This window comes from Enhydra lutris, unplaced genomic scaffold (assembly GCF_002288905.1).
Source record: "Enhydra lutris kenyoni isolate GAN:26980312 unplaced genomic scaffold, ASM228890v2 scaffoldscaffold33, whole genome shotgun sequence".
Lineage (NCBI taxonomy): Eukaryota > Metazoa > Chordata > Mammalia > Carnivora > Mustelidae > Enhydra > Enhydra lutris.
In genome coordinates this window covers 21,354,310-21,373,870 of record NW_019154117.1, presented here as the reverse complement: position 1 = coordinate 21,373,870, position 19,561 = coordinate 21,354,310, and the positions used below count along the sequence as shown (strand labels likewise).

At 43.9% G+C, this 19,561-nt stretch overlaps 1 protein-coding gene across 9 annotated transcripts in view; it reads left to right on the top strand.

Moving 5' to 3' along the window:
- The window catches only part of LOC111153574 (transducin like enhancer of split 1), an 86,725-nt gene that overhangs the window by 9,530 nt on the left and 57,634 nt on the right, over positions 1–19,561 (top strand). For 8 of the 9 annotated variants that reach the window (XM_022512689.1, XM_022512685.1, XM_022512687.1 and 5 more), the window contains exon 5: positions 17,738–17,800. The exons of the other annotated variant lie outside the window; for it this stretch is intronic. In XM_022512689.1, the coding sequence (XP_022368397.1) occupies positions 17,738–17,800 (63 nt within the window). The remainder of the gene's footprint in view (positions 1–17,737; positions 17,801–19,561) is intronic. 9 annotated transcript variants of the gene reach the window in all.

Sequence of the window (19,561 nt, the reverse complement as noted above, 5' to 3'; positions counted from 1 at the left end):
ATCCCTGCATATGCCAAAGAGGTAGAGGTGTGTGTACAATTGTTTGTACTGTCCTGGTGTGTACTTATTAGATTTTCATTATTTACTTGACGAAGTGGAATCAGTTTTTGAGAATGTAAGTGTGTTTGAACTTGCATGTCCAAATCACGCCATTTGTGGAACTCTTAAAGACATGCTGGGTTTGATGTTATTGGTGTTCTTATTGATCTAACTAAATTATTAGTCTGCCCATGGTATTTTGTGAAATCTGTCTGTGAAAAGCTTGAAAATTTATCACCAGGGGCACCTGGGTGGCTCAGTGGGTTAAGCCTCTACCTTCGGCTCAGGTCATGATCTCAGGTCCTGAGATCAAGTCCCGCATTGGGGGGGGGGGGGTCTCTGCTCAGCAGGGAGCCTGCTTCCCCCCTCTCCGCCCAGCCTGCTTCTCTGCCTACTTGTGATCTCTCTCTCTCTGTCAAATAAATAAAATCTTAAAAAAAAAAAAAGAAAAAATATATCATCAGACTTGTTTGCATACGAATTTATTAGTTATAAAAGTGTTGTGTTTTAACATATTGTATCCATTTGTAATAAATAGAAATTGTAAGTAGAGAGGTTAAATAAAAGTTCTCACCTCCTCCACACACCCTACTGGCATGTCCTGTGCGGCTGCTGGGTACACGCATTCCAAAGACCAGTAGCCTACATCCAAACGCTTGGAACTCCAGCCCCAGAATGGGAGCGTCTTTTATAGTGGTGAATACAAAACCCCTTTTGGGGTTTGGGTCTTTGGGCATGCTGATGTGTCTGTTCTTCCTGATTTTGACTTCCTGCTCCATTGGTGGCCCCTGTGCGTATCACTCACAGCGGTGTGTGTTTGCACCTGAGTACTGTCCCTGCCAGTCTTACTTAGTCACCTTTGTCTTCCTCCCTCACACCAGCCAGTGAGTCTCTTCTTCCTGCCTAAAATATGTCGTGCATTTTTCTGTTTTCTTTTTCTGTTTTTGTCCAGTTCACATGGCCTTTCTCAGTATCCTTCAAGGTCCAGTTCAAATAACGACAGTCCCTGTTTACTTTAAGGTCTTCCATGACCTCTCCAGTGGGAGCCTATCACATCACTGAGTTTTGCTCCAATTTCTGTAATAATGTTTTTTCATGTGTATCTTTGTTACTCCGGCTAGGCTGCAGTCTGCTCAAAGCTTGCATTTGAGGCTTACTCTGTACCCTTCCCAATGGGTTGGACAGAGTGGCACTTGTTAGGTAGTGTTTAATGTGCTTCTTAAGAGAGTAGTAGTTGTACTCATTTTGGATCTTGAACCCATATGAAAATCAGGTAGAAGTCGCTGGACAAAAAAATCCCACATATTTTTAGACACCAGGATATCTTTGCCCAACAATTTTGGCCATTTGGGGACATCTTAAGATCCTTCAGTAAATCTGTGGAATCCAGATTAGAAACTTGAGCCTAGCGTACCAGGCTGGATTCTGATGCTGAAATTAAGAATGAAATCTGCTCGGGGTGCCTGGGTGGCTCAGTGGATTAAAGCCTCTGCCTTGGGCTCAGGTCATGATCCCAGGGTCCTAGGATCCAGCCCCGCATCAGGCTCTCTGCTCAGCAGGGAGCCTGCTTCTTCCTCTCTCTCTCTCTCTCTGCCTGCCTCTCTGCCTACTTGTGATCTCTGTCTGTCAAATAAATAAATGAAATCTTAAAAAAAAAAAAAAAGCCTTTCTAAAAAGTGAACACCCATGCTGTTCTCACCTGTGCGATCCCAGGATCTGCCTGTCACATATTTTAACATAGAGCTTTTGCTCCACTCCCCCTAATGAAGAAGTGAGAAAATAATTCTGGGAAACTTGGGCCAGGCCTTTTGTTAGCTCCCAACCCCGTTTTAGACTGACACGCAAAGGAGGGCTTTTCTCCAGGTACATTTTAAGAATTCCATCTCAACAGGTGTTTACGGCATTTTACAGCACTTTCCTCCTAGACTTTGCCCTTTGTGTTTTGGCATGGTTGTATTACATGGTGTTGGGGGTTTGCTTTTTCAGCTGTACCTTAAAGCAGAGATTGCACTTAACAGAAAAGTAGGCTCCCCTCCACTTGCCCCCAACCACACTTTCCTCCTTTTTGGTCCTTCACAGTGTGTACCTTTAAGATGCCACCAGCATATTCTCTGAGCAGTGAACAGTTTTAATGTTGTTGTTAGGAAACCAGGAAAAAACTGTGCCAAGGGACTCTGATTTAGAACTTTGGACGTATGGAAACTGTCCTTTTGGAGAGTTTAAGTTGGCCTTGGAGGCGGTGGGTGGGTACAGGGATGTGAAGTGCCAGAAGACAAAACCTCTTTGAGGGCCCCAGCGTGAGGATGAGGCTCTCCAAGGCTGAGCCCTCCAGGAGCAGCAGCCTTTGTCTCTCCTAGGCGCCCTCTTGATGCCTTGAGCAAACAGTCAGTCGGAGCCTCTTACAAGTAAGGTGACTGGCCAGTGTATCGACACGCACAGACACAGTAGAAAACTGCATTAGGAGGCGAGCCGTTGGGATTTGCAGTAAATATATTACAGAACACAAGTGACTTGCCGATACTGCTTGTTTAGCAGTTTGCAAGGGCAATGGCAGTATGGATTTTTGAATTAGAAGGGAAGGGCTGTTCTTTCTCTGTGCAGGAACATCTAGTTGATGGCTGGGGAGAAAATTGATTTAGAGAACAAAATGCAGCCGCCTTTATTTGTGCCATTTGAAAGGCTTCTGTGGATTAGTGAGTGAAAATAAAAAGGTCGCGTTCGGTTTAGGGAAGGAGGTCTTAATATTGATCTGCATCTTGGTCTGGAATGGAGAGAATAAAGGGGTGGGCCGCTGGGGCAGAGGAAGGGTACCCTCCTCCGGTTTGTGAGCGGCCTGCAGCGACAGGTGCCGGCTCTCTTGTCTGGTGTCCCCGTTGTCTCTTTCAGCTCTTCGGATTTCAAAAGTCAGCTTCTTGGGCTGATTATTGTAGAGTAAGCTGATTGGGGACATCAGAGTGAGCAGTCAGCTCCTGTCCACTGAGTGCCCATGTACCCTAGGAGCTGTCTATAAATCCTTCCAGCCTCCTATTGTGTGGATATTAATCATTCCTCCTCACCTAGTAGGTTAGTAGGTTAGGGGATGGCGACAGCACCTACTCCCTATAGGGCAGTTATCAGGAGGAAGTGAGTTTTTCAGTCCAGTGCAGTTACATTGCTGCCTGGCACTTGGGCACCCAGAGGGAAGGATACTTGTTCTGGAAATCAATTATCCAAATATATTATTGGTCCCTTTAAGACTGTCCTGCTGCATCTATACAAGACTATATCCAGCAGATGAGATGGCTGCTGGAAGTAAAGGCCAGGCTCCCATCTTGTTTTTCCAAGCCCAGCAGCTTCCTTCCTCCCTACATCTGCATTATTCACTTCTCATTATTTCCCCTCAAATACAAAGGTTTTTATTTATTTCTTCTAAGATCTGAAGCATTTATCTTTAGGCTCAAAAGGAAACTTTCTTTTCTTGTCCTTTTTTTTTTTTTTTTTTTTAAATCACCTATTGGGACCCTCCTGTTGTCCAAGGAATCTAGAGGAATTAAAATGCCTTCTTTAGGCCAGACAGCAAAATGTGCCCTTAGAAGGCAAACACCTTAAGTAGTTAATAGGACTACCAGGGAAAACAGTTACGTTGAGTTCTTTCATTTAAGGGGATAGAGGAGTGACAAAGAGGATTTGATTCATTTTGTGGAAGTGAGTTTTGACAGAATGAAAGGATGAGAGGTGCATTTTTGTTTTTTTATTTTATTTTAATGTGGAAAATCCAGTTCTTAATCGAAAGAGAGGTTTTGTCATCCTGAAAAAAAGCTAGAGAATTACCAGGTGAAGTTGTTGCTTGGTGAGAGAAGAAGTCTCCAGCCTCATTGAGGAATACAGACAGACCATTTTCCTTGTAGCTGTGGGAACCTGTAAAACGCTATGTAGAAGTTTGAGTGGATACTTGTGTTATGTTCTCCCTGTCCTCCATGGGCTTGAGATCTTTATGGAGGGTCACAGTCCAGCTGCTGCTTATGTGCTAATGTCTGGGGAGCAGGAAAAAAAAATGTATACGGGAGGTCACCTGGGTGGCTCAGTCAGTTGGGCGTCTGCCTTCAGCTTAGGTCATAGTCCTGGGATCAAACCCTGCATCAGGCTCCCGGCTTAGTGGGGAGTCTGCTTCTCCCTCACCTGCTGCCTCTCCCCTTGCTTTGTGCTCTCTCTCAATTTCTGTCTCTCAAGTAAATAAAAAATCTTTTTAAAAAAATGCACAGGGGAGAAAAGCAAAGGCATTGGGATTAGACACACTAGAAGTTTAGGTGTTTGGCTCTTCCCGTCATGCATGATGCTATAGGTGCTGTAGAAACTTTTTGGATGTTGTCATAAGCGTTTGGGATGGAGGAGGGCACAGCTCAAATTGTGTTCAGACAAGTTGTGCCAGTACCTGCTCTCACACTTGCTTCAAGTCTTGGCAGCCTGCTGACAGCTGTGTGCAGAGCAGCCCCACGTTACTGTCTCCTTGTGCTGAGCTTGAGAAGCGATCTTAAGTCACAGATATCTGCAGGGGAAGCACGAGGTTCTTGACATCCCATGCAGCCTGCCATTTGGCCAGGGTTCTGGAGCCTTTTCCATTTGTGAGTTGCTGGCTCTTCGGCAGTGCCTGGGCTGTGAGCTCCGCCTGCAGAGCCAGTCTCCCTGCATAGCTACTGAGAAGATTGGACTTGGACCACGGAAATGTATCCAACTTCTGTACTTTTCAGCTGACCAAAGGCCAGAAGCACACCACTAACTCAGGATGAATATTGCTGACTTTTGCATCTCATAAGAAGTCAGTATTCCATAATTGACTTACACTTGATGTTGTGATATTCCTACATTTAATGAAGGACAAAGAGGTGTCATATTTTGGTGATGTGGCTTTCTCTCAGGGTACAGAAATTTTTGAGGTAGTTGTTGAATCTGTATTCATTCTTATTTCTTGACGAATGCATCAAATATGGCTTTCCCACCCAAGGAACCCAGACAGGTCAATGTCAGTGCGCTAAGATACTATTATGTAGCCATGGCTTTGGTCATTATTTTATCGCAAGGTCAAATCCCCCCTCCCCCAAGTGTGATCCCCCCCCCCCCAGAGATTTTATTTATTTATTTAACAGAGAGAGATCACAAGTAGGCAGAGAGGCAGGCAGAGAGAGAGGGGGAAGCAGGCTTCCTGCTGAGCAGGGAGCCTGATGTGGGGCTCAACTTCTGGACCCTGGGATCATGACCTGAGCCAAAGGCAGAGGCTTAACCCGCTGAGCCAGATGCACCCTGTTTTCTTTTTTCTGATGAGCACTCTTGTCGATTTCCCTCAAAGTACTGAAATTGCTCAGGCTTTGTATGGAATGAGTACCAATTGTTGCTTCTCAAATTAAAACAGTATAAAAGGGAAGGAGCTTTTGAGTAGGCTTTGTACTGTGAGAATATTGGTATTGACACCATTTATAATTTGGAGTATAGTTTGAAGACCAGATTCTACTGTTTGTCGCATACTGGTTAATATGGCTGTAAAGAGGAGATGAATGTGGCTACTTTTCCAAGTCTATTACTCAGGAGGACTGTAAATTTGATTGGCTGTTACAATTCTAGCAGAATCATTCGATTTGAGAGCAATAGAAAGATAAGATATCCAATTACCCAAATGATTTGCAGGGTTAGCCAACGTTGTCATGGAGACACGAGTCGGAACAAATTAAATTTTAAGCAATAAAATAATCTTAAAGCCCGTCTGGGAACAAGAAAATTTGGCAGTGGCACTTACCTGAATTGAATCTTAGCTTGACACGATGTTGTTTGACATTGATATACTGTGGGGGCCTAAACTTATATATGGTGCAGTGTTACCTTAAAAAGTAGCTCCGCCAAACCAGTGAAGGGGAGTATTAGTATAAAGTCAGGATGTTAACATTAATTCCATGGCTTAAATGATCATTAGGCTTTGGGTTCCCAGGAATATTTTCTATTTAAGGATTGAAATGCCTTAATAATGATTAAGCAGCATTAATTGGACACTTGGAAAAAAAAAAGATTTATTTCATAGCAGCATGCAGTTTCGGGAACTGCTGCTGCTTCCCTTTGTGTGTGTGCTAGCAGATGTAATAGAGATCGTGTGGCTGTCTTTGGGGGGGGGGCGGAGGTGTAAGTATGCATATATTTGCATGTACAAACAAGGAGATTTTGGCACATGCCCCTGCACTGCAGATGATTTCTCTGTATTCCTTAGAATTTCTACTTTGCAGCACTGCTTGCAGACTGGAAAAATTGTGTTCCAAACTTTAGCCGATGGCTTAAAACCTGAGTAAGCACCGGGCTGGGGCTTAGAAGGTTATTTCCCCTTATTAATGTATTGTTTAACTGGTTCCTGGCTTGTGCTGCGGATTTGGAACCAGCCGAGTGGCCCAGAAGGAGGGAGGGGAGGGCCTTTTATCCACATGTCTCTTAGACAGATGGAGATGAAAATTGGTCTGAGGTCAGGCCATTTGCAGCGTTCTCGCAGCCTTCGATTTTCCTCTCATCCTCACCACAGATCATCTCAAATGATTCAGTAATGACCAAAAGTGCAACATTGACCTTTATTCCCTGGTGGATTACTGTGTTTCACAGTCCAAATGGCAGGAAGTCTATTCTGTTCTTCCAGAAGGAGCTCAACATTATCAAGCCAGCCCAGCCCGGTGGGAACCAGTGTAACAGAATACGGGATTCAGTTTGGTTTCTGCTGCTCTGGGAAACGAGAATTGACATGTCCCAAAACCACAATATTAATGAAAGGGTATCTGGGATGCTTTCTAAAAACATACAGGAGCACATAAATTGATTTGTCCACTTGTCAAAGAATTGGTGAGTTACAGGAGCTGTAACTTCTGGGGGCCCATGGCTTGTATATAACTCATTCTCACAGTCACGGCCCTGGCTGTTCCCCCTTCTACGTAATGTTTTCCCAGTCTAGCTTGGACAGCACAGTAACCTCGGAACGCTGGAGAACTTTCAGATTATAAATTGGCATGACTGGGTAGAAGAGGGCTCTGGGCTTTTCTTTGACATGCTTTTAATTATATGTATTTTTTTGGCCAATCCATGTAACCCTGAATAAATTGCCTCATGCAGCACACTTTTTTTTCCTTTTTTCCCTGAAAGTAGCTTGATTATTATCTTGAAGAATTGGTATTTTTCTGTTGCTTCAATTTCTCTGTGGATTGTATTGTGATGCAATGATCAGGGGGAATTTTTTGTTCGTTTTTTTGTTTTGGTTTTTTTTTTAAGTAATTTAATTTGTATTTAAAATGAGATTCCCGTTTGCCTCCGCCTGCATAGCTGCGTAAATACTCTGTGTATCTTTAATTCACCAGTGAAGTCTGTCATCAAGAATCCTTGTACTTACCGTCTTCTAAATATTTAAAAGCTTTTGCAAAAGGAGTATGCGTTGAAAATTTTTGCCAGCATCCCACATTTCATTTTCATCCTGATCTGAGATGATTTCAAGACAATAATTTTTTTTTTTCTTGACTGTTGATTTCATTGTGCACAAGCTCTTCTTCTACCCTGGTGGCTCCCAGCCTGCGATGCCCCATGCTTGCTGCATTCTGGAGCTTGGTGGGCTTTTTGGCACAAGATGTGGATTGAAAAGAGAATCCCAGGTTCCAACTGGGAAGGCTGGGAACCTTGTCTTCCTTCCCAAAGGACTACCTCTCCAGTAGCTCAGCTTGGGAACATTAAAGCCCAGGGGCGGTGGGGGGTGGGGAATGAGGGGAAGAGTGGGTCTTCTTATCGAGACCGAATTTGGGGCTCTGAAGGCTTTGCCTTGGGCTCTCACCATCACAAATGTGTATCTGACTCGTGGTGGCCATTCTGCCGCCACTTCGCCCGGCACTGGTGGCATAGGCCTCCTGGTAGAGTAGCTGCTCTGCTTAAGAAGTTGCTTTGGAAGAAGAGTCGCAGCTGTCATGCATGTGTGTGGGTGATTCAGCTGCAGCATGCTCTTAAAATTAGGGAAACCTTGGGGCACCTGGGTGGCTCGGTCGGGTAAGTGTCCAACTCTTTGATTTTGGCTCAGGTCATGATCTCAGGGCTGTCAGATCCAACCCTGCATCAGGCTCCGCCCTGGGCATGGAGCCTGCTTAAAATCTCTCTCCCTCTCCTCCTTCCCCCACCCCCCTCGTGTGCACGTGCTCTTGCTCGCTCTCAAAAACGAAGTGAAATGAAATAAAATAATAAAGTAAAATAAACTAAGGGAACCCCTGGCTCATGGTGACCCCAGGCAGGAGTTTCCTCTCCCACTCTATGGATAGGCTAAAGACTCCAACCTGTTAGGGAAATACTCACACACAACTGTTTATCCAGTGATCTCTAAACAAAATGCGGGGAACGAGGCAATGGTTAATGTTAAAGCTAATGATAACTGGTGTTTTATAGGAGTGTGCGCTGGTTGTTGGCTTTGTCACGATGGGAAGATGTAGAGATAGTGATTGTAGACGGTTAGAAGTCAGTACTAACTGAAGACCGGTTACACAGGCCGAAAAGGTAGCTACAGTGAAAAGGAAATGCTATAAATTTTATTGCGAGGAAAATAAGATTACACATTTTGAAAAGGAACAGTCTCTCATCAACCCGGTTTTCAGAGGTGACTGGATTTTTGCATATTCCCAGGCAGTCTTTGTCTTTACATGGGCATATTTTATTTTCGTGATTGTAATTTTAGCCTTCGTGCCAGGATGATGTAGTCTGCTTTTCCTCCCACTAATCCTGCTATTGTATGATATTATCTAATTTCTCATGAGCTCCCTAATGACTAAGACCTGTGAAGAGGGTGAAAGGTGTAGGCTTGCTCTGGGTGTGTTCCAGAAGAGGCTTGTTCTCTTGCCATTCCGGAGAACAATAGGTGGTGACTTCATGGTTGTGTTCTGTGATTCACCCCGCAGAGTGTGTCTTGAAAACCTTCTGTGACGCAGCAGCACATTTTCCTTTAAGGCTACCAGAAGCTGTCTTTTTCCATCCTGGGACAAGTCGGTAGGATTTCCTGTGAACAGCACTTGCTAAACTCCATAACAAGGGTTTCTGAATGATGGAAACGTGCTATTTGGGCCCTGAAACAGCTGCGATGCTTTTGTCAAGGATGCATCTTTACCAAAATGACAAATTAAAGCCCAAATGCTCTGCTTGGCAACAGTTGGGTCAAAACAATTAAGTCATTAATTAGAAGGAACTGAAGGGGGAAATTTTTACACAAATACACAGCATTGCAGACTCAACTTCATCTTGGAAAATGCAACTGAATTCTTTAAAAAAAAAAAAAAAATGAGGGCAGCCCTCAAGTGGGGCCTGCCAAGCTTGTCATTTGCAAATAAATCAAAAGACCATCATTGCAGGACAGGGAACCAATGAATAGAGTTGCTTTGTCATTCTTTGATGGGCCCCACACTCAAGCCTGCTATTAAAAATGAATGCATCAAGAGGCTCTGCATTAAGAACATAAACAATTAAGGGCACTTGAGTTGCTCTGCTGAGAGCTGCCTCGAAGATACGAGAGCTTTCTCCGGAGATGTAGGCCCCTGCAAGCTGCCTCGTGAGGAGCTAGAGAATGGGAGCAATTAGTGTTGCTATCTCCGCCCCAGCAGCCTTCAGCAGGGTTTTCTTGTTGTTGTTTTTGTTTTTTTCTTTTTCCCCTCCTTCCTTTTAACCCCTCCCTGTTTTCAGAGAAGCCGAGCTTGTGAAAGAGGAGCAGAGAAAGGATGGAGTATGCGGCCAGTTGGAAAGGGCTCAGGTTTAGAACACGGTAGGAGCTGCCAAATGAGGGGGAGGTAGGACATAAAAGTTATTATCTGCCAGTAATTGGTGACTTCTGTTCTGATTAATTGAGCCACTAAAGGGTTTCTGTCATCTGGTACTCTTTGTTTTGTTTTAATCATAGGGTTTAAGAAGGGGCGAAACTACATTGCCAGGGATGGAATCATTTAAATGAATATTGTTTGAGGTTTCCCACAGTAGGCAAATGTGTTCCTGTGCTCCTGGATTGTGTTCCTGCCTTGGTCTTGTTTTATTAAAAAAACGGGCTGAGAAGGGTGCCCTGGCTTGTGGCCAAGCTCTGGAGGAGGGGCAGGTCCGACCTCCCTGCCAGGTTGTTTCTAGCCCCACTCGGGTTTTGCTGATCTTGCGGCCCCTTCTCGACTGGGCACCTGTGCTGATGGAGGAGGCGTAAGAGGAACTGGTGTGTGTGCTAAGCAGTGGATGCTGCTTTTGTATTGGCGGAGCCTGCGGTTGTCAAAGTGGGTTCCCCAATTCAAGAGCTGCAGATTACCTGGGAACTTGTTGGACATGCAGGTGCATGGGCTGCAGACCTCTCGACTCCGAAACTCTGGGAGTGGGGCCCAGCCATCTGTGTTTTAACAAGGCTTTCATGTGATCCTGCTGCACCCTTAAGTTTGAAAACCACTGACAACCTCATTAAACCGTTAAAACCTCAGAGAGACGCCAAGCCCTTTTCATTTGGATTTCCCCAAAATGTGGTTAGTCCTTTATCGACATAATTACAGTTTAGAAAGAAAGCTAGTCGGATGCATTAGAATTTAAGATAAAACTACCTTTTCTTGAATGTGCTGGCAGAGCAAGGCACCATCATGGGAGACAGGCTGGTAAAAAGCTGACCTGAAGAAAGTCTGGAGTCAGGGAACTTTTCCCCTCCTCTGAAGGGCAGGGGAGACTCTTGGGAGATTATTTACAGTGCTTTGTGTGTATCATTTTAGGTATGCAGTTTTTATTCAAACATCCTGGATTTTTCTTAGGTATATCACTGTCATCTTTAGGATCTAGAGATGTATTTGTGGATTTTGCTTTCCTGGGGTACTGTATTGTCTGATGTTAGGGCCGACGCACTAATTCTGTCTGCCTATGAAGGCGAGGATAAAAGTGCTGTTAGTTGGGTGTCTGCTCTCTATTTGTGTGCAATTTATAACCGAGGTCCCTTATAAAATTCTTCTACCTTGCATGTCACCGACAGACGGGGGCCACTTCTTGGGGTCCTGCTGTTAGCTGAGGGACGGATGACATGCTCTTGACTCTGTGCTGCTATGGTCCCGTTTGGGCTGTATTGCTCTGCAGACAAGGCCGAGTTCATCAGCTTTGTTTCTGGCTTTGAGCTTGTGCCCATTTCCCACTTCCACTTCCTAGAGAAAGGAGCAGGCAGAGGAAGTGGCTTCTAATCTTGCCTTATGATCCTGGGCAAATCATTTCCTTTTGGCATTGGTTTCTCCACGTGTGATAAGAGGATTGTAAGAGGGCTGAGCACCCAAAGGGTTTCTAGCTCTGCTGGAATTGTTGTGACTCAGCGCCGTCAATCACAGGTCTTGTGGGCCTGCCTGCTCTTCTCTCCCTTCCCTGTGTTGTCACATACTAAAACAGTCAATCATGGATGGTGTTCCCAAGGTCACTGGAGGGGGGAAAAAAATAACCCTACCACCCCAGCATAATCACTGTTTTTATTTTTGGGTATCAAATTACAGTGCTTGGCCACTTACATATATTTAAAACAAAGTAGGCACACTGACCCCACATCTTTGTTCCTCCCCTCCTATTTCATCTAGTAAATGTATTGGCCATTTAAGCATTATTATCCATAAAAAATCCCGTTAATGGTTCCTGGCCATGCCTTTGGGTTGATGTGGTGTATTTAACCATTCTCCTAGTCTTAGACAAGGGATTTATCAGGAGGGCAAATGTTAAGTTTTGCAAAAAGTCTGCAGATGGTTGTGATGTGTGGAGCTGCTTGCTGTTCTATCTTTACCTGGCCCTTTCTCTTTTGCTTTGAAACAAGTGCTGCTGTGAACAGCTTCATGCATGGAATGCTTTTCATCTGAACTATTTCCTTAGGATACATTCTTAGCTGTGGGAAGCCTTACCAAAGGGTTTGAATAATTTCATGCTCTTGAAACACATTGCCCAGTTCTTTCCAAGACGACTGTACCAATTTACTCTGTCATCAGTAATGTATGATTGTTCCAACTTCCCAGAGGACTCCTCATTGTTAGATTTTATTAATTTTTTTTCTTAATTTTGTTTTAATAAAATAACTGGTGCGGAATGACCCTCCTTACATACAACAAAATCTGCATTTTATTTGGTTGTCGGCAAGGTTGAACACGTGTTTTTTTTTTTCTTCCTGTATTTCAGGCTGTCATTTCCCAGACTCAGAAACTTCTAGTCAGAAGGGATTTAGAGATTATTTACTTCCTTTTTTTGGTATGCTTTGTTTTTCATGCTGTTGCCCGTTTATCTGTGGCCAGACATTTCTTCCCAACACTCCACTGTGTTTTTCTCTTGGCTTCCCGCTTGATTCAAGGAAACCAAAAGATCAGTTTGCCAACCCTCAGCACAAGCAGCATTTTTTATGATCCATCAATTTGCAATTTAATGGTGGTGGAGTTTCCCCTCCCTATGCTGACTTTGGGCAGGGTGCCACTGGGTTGCTCTGAGACCCACGGGCAATCACTCCAGAGCATTCCTGTCCTGTTTGGGCCTTCAGACAGCACTCCTTATATATTACTCTGTGCGTCGTGGCCAAGTGTGCGGGAGTGGGCTCTTCAGTCCAGTAGTTAGACAAGGTGTAAGGAGTATGAAAATGCGAAGAGCTGAGCTCTTAGGAATCCTAAAATCCTAAATCTTTAAGTGCAGATGCCCAGAAGAACATGTGTTCCGTTTAAGAGCCATGCATATTACACCAGGATTTGGTTCCTTGCTGGCCTTGGAGGTATTGGAACATATTGAACTCAGTTAAAATATACAGGTACATGAATCTCATACCTCCCAAGAAACTATTTCTTCCCGTAAACACTTATTCAGACACTGTTCAGAAAGAGTTTGTGTGCTTGCACCTTGACCATTGAGTTTAGGGTGTGTGGGGATTCCGTCTTGGTTCAGTGAAGCATTCCTTTGAGAGTGTGTTGAATGTGTGCGGTGCGGTCAGTGTGTGAGTGGAGCAGGTCTGGTGAGAAGCTGTGTCCGCGTTCAGTGCGAGTCTTGCTCTCATGCTTCCCATCCTGCGTGGAGAAGACTTTAATGCCAGAAGCTGTTAGGAAACTGTACGGAAGTTTTATGGAAATGTGATTTTATTTATTTATTTTTAAAGATTTTATTTATTTGTCAGAGAGCGCATGTGAGCACAAGCAGGGGGAGCAGCAGGCAGAGGGAGAAGCAGATTCTTCCCACTGAGCAGGGAGCCTGATACGGGGCTCTATCCCAGGACTCTGGGATCATGACCTGAGCAGAAGGCAGATGCTTAACCGACTGAGCCACCCAGGAATCCCGATGTAAACATGATTTTAAACATACAGGCTTCGTTTGCTTAATGACAGAAAGTGCTACGGAGGCTCATGAAGGGCCTAGAGAAGTGTTTATTGGTGTTATGGGGCACCTTCTGTGTGGATTTGAGGAAGGCCTCGAAGGGTGGAGGTAAGAGTATAGCACTTTGTAATAGCACAGCTGTGGTTTGACATAGCTTCTCACTTGATACTGACGACATGCTGATGCCGATTGGCAGAGACCTGGGGCCCAGCAGTTGAAGTGACTTGCCTGAGCTCACCTAGTTACTCATCTGCTGAGAGGCAAACCTAGGTTTTTAGATTATCAGGGCCAACGCCAATGAGAACAGCAGATCATTCTGGACAGGTAATTTGGATTCCTGCTGCCTCAGTGTGTGGGGGCAATCCATGAAGTAAGGCTTGACACTGGGGCTTTCACCTGCTGGTTAAGTTTCTGGGCACCAGGTTGCCTTGCAGATCCGGTTTGGGATAAGCTCTTGAACACTTCAATGTTGTGGCTTTACATTGTGTCCTAAATACAGGCACTTATTTAAGTGTTGGTTGGGACTACTAGCAGGTACCAAATGTATCTTCAGCTTTGGGCAGAAGAGTGATTTCTAGGTGGAAAATACGGTTTGCCTTGTGTACATCCCCCCCCCCCCCCACCGTCCCCACTGGCATTGTCCAGCCTTCAGGGTAGGTAGAAGGCAGTCTTAAAAGAGCCTGAGAACTTTCTTAATACCTGCTTAAGCCGGGTCAGATGTCCAGTAGCTTCCAAACTCTGTGGTCACAAGCCCAGGTAGCAAACTGCTGCTTATTAATTTGTGCTGAATTAAAGATCTTATCAGAATATCCTTTCACTGAAGCAAGAGACAATACTGATTATTGTCTGTTTTTATGCTGCCATCTACACTATTTTAAGGGTGGGGGGAAATGTTTATGAAACCGTTCCGGGGTGGCAGTGATGTTTTTAGAACTCAGGCACTGTCGGGGAGACAAGACACATCCTCACACTGTCAGGAGGTAGGTGTACTCTCGTTAGGGAGAATCGGGGTGGCTGGAAGAGTTTCAGGGTAAACCGGAGGGGAGATCTGAATTTAGCTTTGTGGCCCCAAATCAAGCTTGCTTGTCGGAGGCTAGTTTAAGATGAGGGCTTAGAGACCTGGCGGAGGAGGGGAGACAGCTGGGATAACAGCTTCCTATGTTGCTCTTATTTCCATTCTTTCTCCAGAGCATTTATTGAGAATTCCCAGGACAGATGGTATGGCTTTTGATGTCTTTTGAGCTTTGATCTTTAACCTTCTTTTTCTGCTTCAATCTTACAACTCTCACCTAATTTATATTGTCTATACTTTAATCTGTACTTCTTTTATTTCTTTTATTCTGTTTTTAGGAACTCTGGTATTATTAAAGGTATATGAGTTCATTCCATTCAGGGTCTTAACTGTCTCCTGACACTTCAGTTCAGTTCTACCCTGAAGCCATCCTATGTAGTAACACATGTCATTATTATCACTAATAAAAGAGATCATCCTTTTTTCTTAAATCAAAATAAATTCCATTAGCAGCACTAGGAAGAAAATTAAGAATGGCATCTATGATTTTGGGGTGTTTGAACCCTGACCCAAAAGCCAGGATCATAGGAAAAAATATTCTTTAGTAAGTGACCACCTAAAAATTTAAAGTTACTTCTGGCAACAAATCCGTAGGAAGCAAGGTGGAAAGACAAGTGGCAAGCTGGAAAAGCTATGGAAAGGGTTGATATTTGCCATATGGAAAGAACTACGACAAAAAGAATGATGAATAAACATCAAAGGAAAAATGAAGGAAAATAGTGGACCACTAAATATGTGAAAAGATGTTTAGTTAGCTTCAGGAAGAATCTAAGTAATGCAAATAGAAACGAGGTCTTTGTTTTAATCTATTATGTGGATAGAGATTAAAAGAAAGGTCAACAAAACCCAATATTGACATTGGGTAGGAGAGCAAGCCCCCTCATACATGGGTGATACTGTAAATTGGTGACCTTGTCCGCTGGGCAGTTGATCAGCCTGTAATACAGTGTAAAACATGTATACCCTTTGACCCAGCAGTTTCACTTCTACTGATTCCTTTCAGAGATCTGTGTAGAGGGTTATTAGACACAGAGTTTGTAATTGTGCAACGTGAGATGGAGTGTGAGCATCCACTGATACCAGGAGCACTTAGCCACCAGTATGCTTATATAGCAGAATCATGTTCTTACACATCTTTGTATTTATTGAGTGGGAGGGTATCCATAATACAGTTTTGGGTGAAAACAGCATATTATAGAAAAGCCATGTATCTGATGGGACGCCTTGGTATAGAAAGTATGTCTTTCCACTCTGGGCTTTGTACACACCCATGCATTGAGAGCCTGGAATGATCTTTCCAGAATCACCAGAATCTTACTCATGGTTATCCCTGGGTGATAGACCTAAGGTTCTTCTGACTGTCTTTTATATTTCTGTATATATATCTCATTGTGTGTCTGTGTATGCTCAAAGTGAGTATATATCCTCTTTAAAAGTGGACCTTAGGGGCATCTGGGTGGCTCAGTTGTTAAGCGTCTGCCTTCGGCTCAGGTGAGGATCCCAGGGTCCTGGGATCAAGCCCCACATTGGGCTCTCTGCTCAGCGGGAAGCCTGCTTCTCCCTCTCCCACTCCCCCTGCTGTGTTCCCTCTCTTGCTGTGTCTCTCTGTGTCAAATAAATAAATAAAATCTTAAAAGAAATAAAAGTGGACCTTAAGTCTGAATTTTGGAGAGGGGGAAAGTACAGAATGCTATTGGAATGTACAGTAGCTAGGGAGGAGGAAGTAAGGACCTACAAGTCTGCAAGGGGCATCCCTACTCCTACATTTGCACCCAAGTATATAGTGCAGAACCTTGCTGCAAAGGAAGGGGATGCCTGCCCATACTTTCGAGGAGAGCTATGACCTTGAGTTAGCTTGAGTGTGTGGCTGTGATCAAATGAGCTGGGTGGGGCTGACGCAGTTCTGTTTCTGCACCTGGTACAGCTGCACCCTTTTTGCATAGATCTGTTGCCCTGCTGGTTAAAGCAAGGTCATGGCTTTGCTCTCTATACCAGTCATTTCCTCCTTTCTTCCAAGGCGAGGTCTGAAACACTATCTCATTGGTGGTCAGGGAGAATTGAGTTGGTTTGGCTTAAATCCCATCCCATAAAACCAAAGGCCTTGTTGCTCAGTTAACTGGAATCATCTTATAGGACAAAGGCAGCTCTTTTTAACATACTTGATTATACGGTTTCTGAGTTTTCTACTTCATTTTACTTATTCGTTCCCTGTTTCTCAAGGGCATGGTCTGTACGCTTCATGATTTTCGTGTTCCTTTTCATTGCCTAATTCGGTAATAGAGGTGGCATTAGTAAGCATTGACAGAAAATGATGAAATAAATAAGGTCAAGGCTAGGACTCTTCTCAGATGACTTTTTTTTTTCTTTTTTTTTAAAGCAAAGCTGGTTCTTCAGAGTTAGAGGAAAGCAGAGCTACTTTGCATTGCCGGAGGAGGTTGGAGGCCAGGGGGCAGGTGGATTCTATCCTAGGCTGGAAGCAGACCACTCTTTATGGCCTCCCTTGGCCAGTTTGTCCCTTGCAGCAGAGGGACTGTTGTGGGTTTGGACCTAAGCAGGGACTTCTCCTACTTTATTTATAAAAGCCTGTGCCACAGATAGTCCGTCAGGACACATTTTGTGATGTTGAGCTGACCCAGGGGCTCTCTCTCAGCAAGGTGCTTGCTGTTGATGCCGCATCGTGGTGAAACTTGACCTTCATGCTGGACGTGGGTTCTGTTTCAACAATGTTTTCTTGGCCTGTTTGAGATAGTGAGACTCAGTGAAGGCTACTAACGTTAAAGTCATGTTTGAGTTGTGTGAGAGTTGGGACAAGCAGGAAGGAGGTCCCTGGGCTCCTTTCTGATGTTTTCTCACGCTGGACCTTATCTTGAAGGCTAGACCCAGTTTGTTGGTGCCCCTGCCCCACTGGCTTCTGACACCAGTTGGAATGAACTTGCTATAACGACATAAAAATGCGGTGGTACACTGTAATTGAATAAGCATACGAGGGGGTTTGTACTCACCAGGTTAAAGGATCATATAGCCTTAAACCATGTAGATTTTCCAACTCAATTAAGCTACCCATTATCTTTTCTTTAAGTGACCAATAAAGCGTGCGATTATGTCTTACTTTGCAAGTGGGATTAATATCTACTGTTTATCTCAAGATAAATATTAGCAACATAGCTTGGGAAAGCAATTTTATGCACTCAAGAGTGAGGCAGTGGAGGGCTAAAGTGTTGGGTATGAAGTTTTATCTTTCTGAACTGATTATGAAGTATACTAAACATTTATATGGCTTTGTCTTTATAGACTGAAATCGCCAAGAGATTGAATACAATTTGTGCACAAGTCATCCCATTTCTGTCTCAGGAAGTAAGTAAAACTGTTCAGCTGTTAAAGTGCAATTATGTTGCTTCTCTGTTTGCAAATTAGCTAGTTTTAAGATGTTAATTTTATCACAAGGAACAAGTGTGAAGAACATCTGCTCCAGCTGAAGTGTGTAAGCCCCCTGCTATCCCATCTAGCAGAGCTGAGGGCACACTGTAAACGTGGTGACGATAGCTCAACCTCAAATTAATTTTTTTTCTTCCCCCGTGGAAGACTGCAAAGTGACGATCCAACATAAAACTTTGCTTTTCTTTGAGGAGTAGTATAAGCTTGGGAAGCTACTAATGATTGGAGTGTCTTTCTAGAGAGCTTTTCCTTTACTGCATTTATTTTTTATTTATTTATTTATTTTTTAAAGATTTTATTTATTTATTTGACAGAGAGAGATCACAAGTAGGCAGAAAGGCAGGCAGAGAGAGAGGAAGGGAAGCAGACTCCCTGCTGAGCGGAGAGCCCGATGTGGGACTCGATCCCAGGACCCTGAGATCATGACCTGAGCCGAAGGCAGTGGCTTAACCCACTGAGCCACCCAGGCACCCCCTTTACTGCATTTAAAAAAAAAAAAATATGGTTCCATCAGGGTTGACTTGACCATGGAAGCAGGTGTTTCATGTGTCCTTGGACATCAAGTCAGGTTCACGGATGCTGTCCATGGAGGAAGCTGATGCTAATAGTCTGAAGGATAAAATAAGTGTTCGTATTGCTGTAACTTACAGTCCCGTACACATGTAAGCCATTGTATTAAGTTACAAAGTCTCAGAGGTTGAACTTTCTTATTTTGAGAGGGAAAAGCTCTTTATATGAGTAATCTGTGAAATGGACTCAAAGCCTGTATATTTTAGTTTTGCCTTCAAGATTACTTTTGGATACAAGCTAATAAATGATAAGCTGTGTTCTCAGTGTGTCCAGGCTGCACTGAGACAGTGAAAAGCTTCCTGGAGCCACAGCTAGAACACGGGGTGTCTGTTCTTACCAGGATCTGCTGCTCCAGAGTGGAGAGCAGGGATCTCCTCTGCCTTTTCTGGTGTAACGTCTATTTGACGATGCACTTGAGTTTTGTTGGCCTTTGCAATGGTGTTGTTGGACTTTAGTGATACTGGTTTCTACCACAGTCTCGTGCCTCCCAAAAAGCAAAGATGTGGCTTGGTTTTTGTGGGTGGAGCTGGAGAGATACATCTGCCCTTTCAGACTAAGCCATTTGTGGGTGAACTGTGCAGAGTGTTCCCAGCCTGTGAACTAAGAGTTTGGGGAGGGGGATTCCTTCCTTTTCCCCTCAGGAGGATGAAAAGGCTGAAGAAAGAAAGGAATCCCCACAGTGTCCAAAAACTACTGGAGGGTTGAGATTTGTTGACCAGAGAAGTAATCAAAGATTTAATGTTTAAATTTTAAGTATAAAAGTGGGGGGTTTTAAAGTGGCTGTAAACTTTACCTGCTCAAACTTAACAGTGAACCCCTTTTGCAAACCTAGCTGATCTTCCAAATCCCCAATACCAGTGATTTTCTAAGGCTTCAGTTACCTGTTTTGAGGTCTTTGATTTTTCTATCATTCCAACCCCAAAATTCCCATCAGAAGGTAAATGGGGACTAGTTTTGCTTAGAAATAAGGGAAGCTCTGTCCTCTGTTTTCCTTTTCCTGCTGTCCATGTGTTCTGTGAAATAATCAGTGCTTGAGACACTTCACATTTAAAACCACATTCTGCTGAATCTACACTGCATAAGCTTTTATATTTTTGTTGTATTTGTTGT